The following is an 11410-nucleotide window of genomic DNA, read 5'->3' on the forward strand; positions in this document are numbered from 1 at the left end:
CTCAACCACTATTGGTCAGAAAGACGTCGAAACAAACTCGCTTCTTTTACCAAGCAGCTATTCGATCAGATATGGCCATATGCGACATCAGCAAGTTTCAGCGTGGCTTATCCATTATTGCCACTATCTGCTATCGTTTCTGGCTCCATTGATTTCTGTTCATGGAATACCTGATAATCTGATATAGATCAGGGCATGTTCTTCTTCCACTCAAATTTTCTTCCCAGAAATCAGCTTCTCTGCCATCGCCGAGAATCAAAGGTTGACCTTGCAGATACAAATATTTTACTTTCAGAAAATCCGCATATTAAGGCGAGTCTGTAGCTGTATGTTTCACTTGAGCTACACAGAGATTTCAAAGATATTTCTGTCTAACTATATCTTGCCACATATCATTATAATGTCAAGTAAGGTGTCCTACCTTGTGCGCTGATCCCTTTTATACTTTGGAAGTGTGCAAATGTGACTAAGGCTTTTTCTTTGGCTCCCCTCTGTGTGTTGTGTGTATGGAAGAATGATCCACTTTTATATTTATTTTTCTTGACCAAAAGAGGGAGCTACACCGTTTTCTAAAGACGTCAGCTTGCGTTGACAGGGTTCACACCCACATCTCTGGTTAAATATGATCAAGCTGCCACACTAGGAAACAGTTTCCAATGCACCATCAACTTCTTCTATGCAAACATGTACAGAGCACATGTGGTAGAATGTTATTCCATATGATGCTATGTTTTTGGTGGTAGCAATCATTTGCCAACCATCTTTCCATGCTTCTGCAGGACATCTGGTGCAATATACTTTCGCTGATGCCAATAGAAGATTCTGCTCGTTCAGCTTGTGTATCTCATGCTTTCGAACGTTCATGGAGATGCCATCCGAACCTCATCTTCACTGAAGACACACTAAGCATGATACGAAATGCATGTCGAAAGGGTGATAGAGCAAGTGCTTTCGCTAGCAAAGTTGACCAGATTATAAAAAACCACTCTGGCAGCGTGAAGATACTCGAGCTTGACATGTCTCGTTGTAAAGATCTCAATATTTGTCATCTCAACAGTTGGCTTAAGATTGCTATTACACCAGGGATCGAAAAACTCACCCTTTGTCTGCCTTTAAAATACAAAGAAGGATGGTACACCTTCCCATGCTCGCTTTTATCTGGTCAGAGTGGAAGCTCACTTCAGTATCTTTGGCTCAAGCACTGTGTCTTCCGTCCGACAGTTGGCCTTAGTTTCTTGAGGAACTTAACAACGCTGTATCTGGGCCGTGTATGTATTACAGAGGGAGAGTTAGGGTGCCTTCTTTCTCATTCTCTTGCTTTGCAGCAGTTGGAATTGTGGTATTGTAGTGAAATAATCTGCCTGAGGATACCACTTGTGCTGGAGCGATTGAAATGCCTGAGTGTAACTTCATGCGGTGTGCTGCAAATGGTTGAGAGCGAAGCTCCAAACCTCTCCAGCTTCATGTTCTATGGCAGCCCAGTACAGCTGTCACTCGGACAATCCTTGCAAGTGAAGGAGTTAAATATGGAATGTGTAGATGGCTCTGACTTTCTCCACTACGCTATTACCAAGCTTCCATATGTTGTGCCAAATGTTGAAGATCTTGTATTATCTTCGTATGGCGAGGTATAACCCCAAACTCAATATTAATGAATACCTGCTACCTGTGTGATGTCTTCTGTCAGTACTCATGCATGCATGCCCTATGTTATAATTAATATGAGATATCTTTTACGCAGAGGTTGAATACACCAATGACAGCTGCCAAATTCCTCCACCTCAAGCACTTGGTAATTTATTTTGACGGAGATTCTTCCCCAGGATATGATTATTTCTCTTTGGTTTCTTTTCTTGATGCTTCTCCTGCTTTGAAGACCTTCATCTTGGGTGTAAGTCACTCTTCTTCTAGGCAAGCTATGTACTATCTGTGATGAATCAAATAAGACTGATTGGTCTTGATGCAGGTACAGCAGGATGATATGAATTTTGACTCGATTTCAGTGGATGCCTTACATATGAGGCAAAGGCCTGACCACAAGCACAAGAGCCTAAAGAAAGTGACTATCCTTGGCTTCTGCTCTGCAAAGAGCATGGTTGAGCTAGTATGTCATATTCTAGAGAATGCAACATCACTGGAGTGTATCATCTTGGACACCATATTTGATGCGGAAGACAACTACATGCTTGGTAGATGTTCTGTAACTTCTGACCGCAACCCGGGTGACTGCTTCCCAACGACAAGTCAGGTGATGTTCGAAGCTGATAGAGGTCTCATGGCCATTGAAAGATACATCGTGGGGAAAGTTCCATCTACTGTCAAGTTAGATGTACGGGGACCCTGTAGCCGGTGCCATATTTGAGAGCTGATGTAAAGTTTAATTTTAATTGTCAAGTACTCTCTGCGATCAATAATATAGGGTATTTTAGTCTTTTTGTAGGTCAAACCTTTTTAATTTGACTAACTTACAGTAGAAAAAATGCCAACATATTCAATGCCAAATTAGAACACACAGAAAATTATTTCATAAAGATCTAATGATACTAATTTGTTGTTGTGGATATTGGTATATTTTTGTAAACTGGTCAGTCTTACAAAAATATACCAATATCCTCAAGGACAAATTAGTACTCCCTATGTCCCTAGAAAAGCTGTTCAAATTTGTCTTGATAGGAAGGTACATAAATATATTTTAATTATAAATACGTCTGTTTTTAGAAAAAATTAAGCAGGAACGGAGGGAGTATCATATTTTACTTTGTTTTAAAGCGTCATCTGCTTTGAAACAAGGATGTTATTATTAGCTTTCTAAAACTTCATCTATTGTGGAATAGAGGCAGTTACCACTAATAAGCGTGACGTGTTCAGGTGTTGTATGAAACGCACACCTTAACTGAACGAGTGTCATGTCGGGAACTGATTTGCTTGCGTTTGTGTATCGCGCGGAGGGGCACCCTGCGCTCCTCACTCGCTCTCGCTCACTCATCATGCAACATTGACTTGCATCTCTTGGCACGAGACAGTTCGCTGAATGAAGCACTAGACAGAAACAAGCGTTGCAAATTGCAATGTCGTCGATGTATATAAAAAGAAAACCGCGCCTTTACTACATGAAGTTGCTTTGCATGTTGAGTTTGTAAGTAAAACTTGTGTGAGAAGGACGAAGTGCGTAATGAATTTTATGATGATGTTTTAGTGGGCATTTTCGCTACACACTCGGTGCAATTAAGCATGATACCCTTACAAACTGCGAAGATGGTCTTATTATATTTATATTTATATTTATATTTATATATATATATAATAAAAAGAATTGTCTATTCGAAAACACTGGCCTTCCTTTCACAAAACTACTTTCAGTTTTTCCTGAAACGTTAGTTCAGGTTCATGTTTTAGTGTGCATTTTCGCTACACACGCATGCAACTAAGCATATCATTAGGGACTGCGAAGATGGCCTCATTAGAAAAGAAAAAAAACATAATTGTCTATTCTACTGTAGAAAACACTGGACTTCCTTGCACAAAATCATTTGGCGTCAGGAAGTTGAGTCCATCTCCCATCTGCTTATCCAATGCTCTTTCTCCCAACAATCTGGCACGATATTTTGTCCAAGCTAAACCTGCTAAGCTACATGCCCCGGGCTGATGAGAATTTTAACACCTGGTTTGCTTCAGTCGCCACCAGTGCTAGCCCTACCCTGCAAAAAGGTGTCAAACCACTTATGTTGCTTACCATCTGGCGGCTATGGAAGACTAGGTATGAGGTGGTTTTACCTAACAGTCAGGATTTGGTCGTTTCCTTTCTTAAGGAAGCAAAGCTATGGATGCTAGCTAGTGCTAAGGCAATTCACCGCCTACCCTTGCACTCGAATTAGCACCATACTGCATGAAACACATCCACGTACGACACCAAACGAAGCTCACTTAATCCGAATTAGCACTTCCCGTCAGGGACGACTCAACTACTACTACTCGAGGGTTATAGCAGGTTTAACAGCCCTACGTACACCAGCATCACACAGCGCACCAGATGCAACCGAACCTCCTGACATATGTCCCCGGCCGAGATGGCCGGAACCGGAAAGAACGTCGACTGAACCTCGCGAAACATCTGGTCTTCCAAGAGCGGCGACGGACGACGATGCGGATGCGGAGATGCATGCTCTTGGCCGCCCCGTGTAGGGTCGCCGTCAGGATGCAGCTCACACCGGCGCCCCCGCAGGGGCCTGACGAGTTCGACACGGGTGCACCCATCGTCGCTCCGCCGTCGGCGGAGAGCTCGGCCGCGTACTTTAGCCGCGTCGCGGCGGACGCGCTGAGGCACACCACGGAGACCTTCTTGATCGCACGCTGCGGCCCGTCTGCCGAGCCAGCATCTGCGTCGTCCACGGACGGGCCCCAGCCTTCCGCCGCACCGGCCGCGGCCATCATCGCTGCAAAGCCAGCAAAATCATCATCACCTACGCTCAGGAGGAACACGCGTTCGTCCTTCTCCCCCAGCAGAAGGAGCTGCCGCTCCGACGCCGGCACGACGAGCTGGTACTGCGCGCCGTAGGTGATCCTGGCCGCGCGCAGGGAGTGCACGGCGACGAGGTGGTCCAGGAGCGCCCGCGGCGGGGCCAGGAAGCCGCACCCGGGCTCGACGCAGACGCAGTCGTCGGGGCTAAGCGGCGTGGCGCTGGGAATGGTGGTGGCCATTGGCGCTAGCTAAAGATCAGATGGTGCTTCTGCCTAGCCTCGTCGGTGAGCAAGCCGGTCTGCAACTCTGGTCTCTGGTTTCTGCTGTGGTGGCCGAGGTGTCTTTGTAGTTCTGAAAGCATATCGATCTTGGCTAGCTCGGTGCATGCTACGACACCGTGGATAAAAGAAAGCGGAGCTTGAGATTGGACGGGTCATGGCTGGCAGCCTCCCGTGCCGAGCTAGCATCTATGTGATTGTGATCTGATAGAACTTGACCCGAGGATCAGACGGGGCGTCACTGGGCTGCGACGTGCTGAGCTAGTCCCCAAGATTAAACAGGTCAGGGCAGGCTAGGATTGTGGGAATACTAGGTTTGTAGGAAAAAAGATATACGAAAAGGAAGCCACCAAATATCATCTAAAATTCTTCAAAACCAGAGAGGGCCTCTAACCTCTTTATACATTTTCATCATTTTTCATTTGTTGTGTATTTGCTCCCGGTTTTCTGAAAAAATCAGAACAAATCGAAAACTTATCAAAAAATTCCGAAAAAAAAAATGCATGTACCTAACCATGGCACGCACCAACGTGTAAAATTTCGTTGCAAAATGTTATCGTATGCGCCCTGGACAAAAATGACAAATTTCTAACATGAAATGAGATCCAAAAATTTGAATCTCAAATCTCAGGACGCATACGATGACATTTCGCAGCGATATTTCACAAGGTGGTGCGTGCCATGGTCAGGTACGTGCATGATTTTTTTCGGAATTTTTTGAAAAGTTTTGAAAAACAAAATTTGCTCCCCAAAAATCCGGAAGCAAATGCTCCCGGGAGCCAAGACGAATTTCCGCTCAAACCTACAGGGTTCAAGATTATATGCCATTCTCTTTTGATTCATCGGATTTCAAAATCATTGAATTATGAAAAATACAGGATTGCAATGTCATTCCATATTGAATCCTACATGATATTTTTTTACCAAAGCTTGTCTAACTATAACACTGGAGAAAGAAGAATTTTAACTAGTAGGAGGTTTTGGGTGGATCAAAAAATTCTATGACATGTAATAAAATAAAGGATGCGACTAGCGAGCCCCCGAGGGCCTGGTACGCCGTTCCAGCCCCCGTTCCATTTAAGGAAAGATTCCCCCGAGACCATCCTCCCACGTCCAAAAAAGGAAAGGTGCAATTTAATGAGCGGGAACTTGTCTCCCAAGCGGGATTTTCGGCCCAGATATTTTTTGATGCCCCAGACCAAAAACAAAAGCACCGACCAGCCCCAGATCCAAGACAAAAAAACAAGTCTTCCTCACCCCCGTTCTCTTCCTCCTCCCTACAACCTTCTTCCTCCTTCGGTTGGCACACCAGATCTGTCTTCCTCCCTGCAAAATCTCCATGAAAACTCCCTGAATCAGGCAAAGCAAGCATCTGAAAGCTTCAAATTCGTGCATCCTCCAGATCAAAAAGGTACTTTTCTTAACCAGAAATCACCAGCCCCTGCTCCCTACAGCTTCAGCATCCTCCAGATCTGTGGATTCCCAGGAGCAAAACTGAAGGGGATTCCCAGGAGCAAAACTCTAGGGGATTCCCAGGAGCAAAACTCTAGGGGATTTCCAGATCTGTGCCTTCCCTATCTCTCTACAGATTATGACAAGTGCATCTACAGAATAACCCACCCACCACACCCCCACCCTTTTGCAGATAAATGGATTTCCTTTGTATGCTGAAAAAAGAACTCAGTAGATTGCAAACAAAAAAAGTAGAGAAAATCTACACATGCATGTAGAAAAGCTAAAAAAGGGTGCAACCCTGATCTGCATAGTTGTAAAAGCATCATAGTAACAGGTTGCAAGTAGAGAACATCAAACTTTGATGTGCATAGTTGTAAAAGCATCATAGTAACATGTGCAAGTAGAAAAGCTAGAAAAGGGTGCAAGTTTCAACTCCCCCAAGTTGCAACATATATGCAGGTGACGATAATAGCTAGTAGTTTGCATTTACTAGAAACTAGCCGAAGATCAAGCATTTGTAGAAGATGTTTCTGGAGACATCTTTTTCCAACTCAATCTCAAACTAAAAGGACTTGACTTGCCAAAAAGTAGCTAGCTTGACTTGCAAAATGTGAGCATTGATAGTTATCTGCATCTTTCTTATCTGACTTTGGGCATAAAGTTGCGGGTGTCGAAGTAGGAACCTTTCTCTTAGCTTCTTTACTCATGCTGCCACCATAGTTATGCATAATGACAAAGAAAAAAATCAAAAAAATAGTTGCTAGTAATCAAAATGCTATCACAATGAGAAAATGTATCCAAATTTCTTCTATATCTTGCATGGAATTCATTTTTGTAAAAAAGACTGAAAAGCTAACTTAGATTATCATTCCGCAGATGTCGGGCTTGGATCTTAATGCTACACCTACAGAAGATGTTGAAATGGACGATGTGGAACCGCTATTTTGCACTCAAGTTGTCCCAGAACCAGTTGTAGGCGAATCCCAGGACCCAGATCTTGATGTCCATGAAGCTGTGGTTGGTAATTCTGACAGATATAGTGGCAGGGGACATGAACACAACGGAGAGCAAGCAACATCTGTTCGAAACCAAAGCTTCCCTACAACAACTTTTCCTACAGATACCACCACCAACCCTGATTTTGCTGAAGGTGGAAGTGATGGAGAAGCAGTTGGAATCACTGAAGAAATTTTGTCCAGTCCTCAAGAACCTTTTCTTGGTATGCGATTTGATACCCTAGCTGATGCAAGAGCTCACTACAATGCTTATGCTGCAAAATTGGGATTCTCTATCAAGAATAATACATCAAAAAAGAAAGCACATACAAATGAGCTTGAGAAGCAGCAGTTCGTGTGCAACAAGTATCGCGCACCAAAAACTGTTGAACAAATGGAGCAAGAAAGAATGGCATTTACTGAAGATGTTAGCCCTGTTCAGCTTGACGATGATAATGATGAGGAACAGGAAGTTGGACCATCAAAAAAGAAGAAAACTGCCAGCAAGTTTGGGGTTAAGCGAAAGAGACAAACCATCAAGCAGACAAAGTGTCGAGCTAGGATGTTTGTGAAATTGATTAACAACAAGTGGGAGGTCACTTTTTTTATTGCAGAACATAACCATCCAATGATTGTGAAACCATCTTTGATAAAATACTTGAGATCTCACGAGAGGAATTCCAAGAGATGAGAAAGAATTTCTAAGATGCCTTCACAACTGCAACTTGGACACAGGTTTGTATGCCAACCTCTATGCCTTCATGAGCTTATAGTTTGTAGTAATATGTGCTACTAAGTACTACATCAACATGAGGAAAAGAAAAACAAATTAGTTTACTGTGGAATGCAACTTAGGCAACAGTAGTCTGCAATTTACTTGTGCATGTGTATGCAACTGGGCAGATTTTATGAACATGTGATAAGTACAGTGCGCCACTTATCCAAAAAGATATGCCGGGGTAGTATGTGATTTTAGTTTCTAACTTGGTAGAGTTGAATTTAGAAATAAGGAACAATGTAGGTTAAAAGGTACGCAATAAATTGAAGTAAATATGTATCTTGAGCATCAACATAATTAACTTGTACTGTGCAAAAACATTTTTTACAGGACGCATGATGGAGGTGATGTCTGAATTTTATGGTGAAGATTGCATTGTACCCTATGGCCCGAGAACAATATCAAACTTGAGGTCATCATTCAGAAGCGAGAACAAAGAGCTTGACATAAGTGACACACTTGAGTATTTCAAAGAGTTGCAGCAAAAGACCCGGAATTCTTCTACGAATTCTCCTTCGATTCAGAAAACGAGTTGAACACATTTTTTGGGTTCACGGTTTGGCGAAAAAAGCATATGCAGAAGCATACCATGATTGCATCTCGTTCGACACTACTTTCTGTACAAATATCTTTAGCATGCCGTTTGCACCATTCATTGGTATAAATAGACATGGTCAGTCATTTATGTTGGGTTGTGGTTTCCTAAGAGATGAAAAGGAAGAAAGTTTTGAATGGCTGTTCCGCGTCTTCTTGAAAGCAATGAAAGGGAAGCAACCAACAAACATAATTATAGACCAAGATTGGGCTATGAGGACCGCAATAGCTGCTATTTTTCCATTATGTTGCCATCGAAACTGCAGATGGCACATAATGAAAAAAGCTAATGAGAAACTTGGATCATTCCTAGGACGACGTCCAGGCCTGGCTGAAGATTTCAATGAATGTGTTGACGAGAGTATGACTGTAGAAGAGTTTGAAGCAAACTGGGCAGAGTTAATTCAGAAATGGGACTTGTCGCAGAACGAAACATTCATTTGGTTGAAGGGTAATGCTCATACATGGGTTTCATGTTACTTCATGGATCGCTTCTTCCCCTTCTGCAGTCAACTCAAAGAAGCGAGGGATTCAACGCTGTTTTAAAGCGGTGCATTAATCCAGGAAATTCAATCAAGCACTTTGTGAGGCAGTATGAGAAAATTCAGGCCAAAATATTGGGTAAGGAGGGCAACAATGATTACAGGACAGATGAGCTTTAGGTTCAGCCAAGAACAACTTTCCCGATAGAAAGACATGCGATGGCAGTTTATACAAGGGACATCTTCCACAGGTTCATGCTGGAGTTTGGACTTATTGGTCGATACGATGTGCAAGTGATAGGAACAAACATGTTCGAATTAATTCCTAACAACCTCGGATGCTACCCTTATGGGTCCGAAACTACTATGTAAATGGTAGTGGTGGTGCCTACAATCGTGATTGCTGCAAGTATCAGCGCGATGGTATTCTTTGCTGCCACGTGCTAAAAGTGTTCACACATGTAGGAATTAATGCGATACCGGAGAGGTTCATCATGCGCAGATGGACTCAGCAAGCAGTAGAGTATGTGCCTATGCATACTGGCCCAGTGCAAGATGATGTGATGCCTGAACAGTCACGTCAGAAGGTGCGGTTTGCAAACTTGTCTACATCGTTTGTGCAAATGGCTAAATTAGGTAGTGAGTCAGATCAAGCGGAAGCTATTGCTCGCAGGCACATAAAGGAGATGAGAGCAGAGTTTGTCCAACTACAAAAGGTTCGCAAGAAGAAGAATGCCCAGCACCCAAGCACTAGTGCGCCACATCCAACCGCAGCTCCTAACGCTCAGCAACAAAGAGCAGCCCCAAATGCCCCGCAGCAAACATCAACTCCAAGCATGCGCCGGCAAAGAGCAGCTCCTAACGCTCAGCAACAAACAGCAGCCCCAAATGCCACGCAACAAACAGCAACTCCGAGCATGCGCCGACAAGGAGCAGCTCCTAATGCTACGCAACAAACAGCAGCCCCAAATGCCCCACAGCAAACAACAACTCCAAGCATGCATCAGCAAAGAGCAGCTCCTGATGCTCTGCAGCAAACAACAACTGATATGGATGCTCTGCAGCAAACAGCAAGTGCAAGCATGTCTCAGCGAAACCTAGTTCCTAATTTGCCACAGCGAAGAGCAGTGCGTACTGTGCATTGCCCGTCAACTTCAGCTCCTAATGTGTGCCAGGCCGGAAATGCAGGTGCTTCCCAAAAAGGACCACAGCCTGCACCATCCAACTGGGCATCACATACTGCAAACATTGATGATACCCATGTGTGGACATCTTCAGGTTCTGCATATTTTTCAGCACAACAACCAACATCAAGCACCCAAAATCAGTCAACATCAATGAAGTCTGACCATGCTATGCCTCAACGTCCATTACGTGCGAAGAAATCGTCTTCTACAAACCAAACGTTGTCTGTGCAGCAGGCTAGTGATTTGAGTGGACCTAGTAGAGAAGGTATGGTTGTCCTAAACCCTCCCAGGTCTAATACTAAAGGGCGAAAAAAAGGAAGAATCCCATCAGGTATTGAGTTGGTTGCAAAGAAGACCACCTTGTGTGGTACATGTGGCTTCCCAGGTCACAACGCAGCAACATGTAAAGCTGGATTGGGACATGATAAGCAGTCAATGTGATGTTTCATACCTCATTTTAGTTTAATGATGTCCATCCACTTGACTGTATTCTTCGGAGAAGTCACCCATGTATGCACCATCAACTTCCTAATGTTCGGCATGTTTTCAGAGCCATATGTGGGTAGTTGCCTACCATTCCAATGTTCGGTGTTGAATAGCGTGCAAACTCCACATTCATTGCTGTAGTGTGAATGAGAACCGAAATTATAAATCAAGTAACATTTGGCATAAATAATAACTAAAAAATGATGCATGGAATTGAGGAAAAAGCAAGTTATCATGATTTTGAAAAGCAACTTAGTATCATTGTTTACACAAAGTTAGACTTTAGCAGAGAGCAACTTAGCATAGGATAGTGATCATACTAAAAAACACATGTGGAGCCAACTTAGTAGGGATAGTAGACCTAACTTATATGTAATTTAAAAACCAAGTTAGTGGAAAAGTAAGTCAAACTTAATAGTTATCAGTAGCCAACTTAATTAAAAATGTGCAGACACCTTAACCAATACTGTGTGTAGGTATTAAAACTGGTTTCTCTTAAAGCATTTTTACTTGCTAATTTTGAAGTCCATCTTAAATGCTTAAGTGGTTTTAGTTTTACAGTCATTTCATAATAATCATACTTAAAACCTACTATAGAGTGAACTTAAAAGCAGTAGAGTATAACTAACTTATATGTCAGAAATCAACTTAGTAAAAAATAGGTTCGAAAAAATGTTGTAAATTTGAACCACGTTA

The 11410-nt window shown here is 43.0% G+C and overlaps 1 protein-coding gene across 2 annotated transcripts; it reads left to right on the plus strand.

The window, feature by feature from the left end:
- Window positions 1-719: 719 nt before the first annotated feature.
- LOC124657794 (putative FBD-associated F-box protein At1g61330) lies at window positions 720-2371 on the plus strand. 2 transcript variants are annotated; one of them, XM_047196302.1, is made up of 3 exons: window positions 720-1628; window positions 1742-1891; window positions 1973-2371. In XM_047196302.1, the coding sequence occupies exons 1-3, from the start codon at window positions 768-770 to the stop codon at window positions 2360-2362; spliced, it is 1401 nt and encodes a 466-aa protein (XP_047052258.1). In that variant the 5' UTR covers window positions 720-767; the 3' UTR covers window positions 2363-2371. The 2 variants fall into 2 exon arrangements, with proteins under 2 accessions (XP_047052258.1, XP_047052257.1); XM_047196301.1 differs by having other exon boundaries at window positions 722-1628; window positions 1967-2371.
- The last annotated feature ends 9039 nt before the right edge of the window (window positions 2372-11410 follow it).

Source organism: Lolium rigidum, chromosome 5 (genome assembly GCF_022539505.1).
Source record: "Lolium rigidum isolate FL_2022 chromosome 5, APGP_CSIRO_Lrig_0.1, whole genome shotgun sequence".
Taxonomy (NCBI): Eukaryota; Viridiplantae; Streptophyta; class Magnoliopsida; order Poales; family Poaceae; genus Lolium; species Lolium rigidum.

Excerpts from the sequence above, each read along its gene's own strand:
- LOC124657794 (XM_047196301.1), top strand. The coding sequence starts at position 768 with ATGCTTCTGCAGGACATCTGGTGCAATATACTTTCGCTGATGCCAATA. Across the intron at positions 1,629-1,741 it reads TATTATCTTCGTATGGCGAG|AGGTTGAATACACCAATGAC; the intron begins GTATAACCCCAA and ends TCTTTTACGCAG. Across the intron at positions 1,892-1,966 it reads TGAAGACCTTCATCTTGGGT|GTACAGCAGGATGATATGAA; the intron begins GTAAGTCACTCT and ends GTCTTGATGCAG.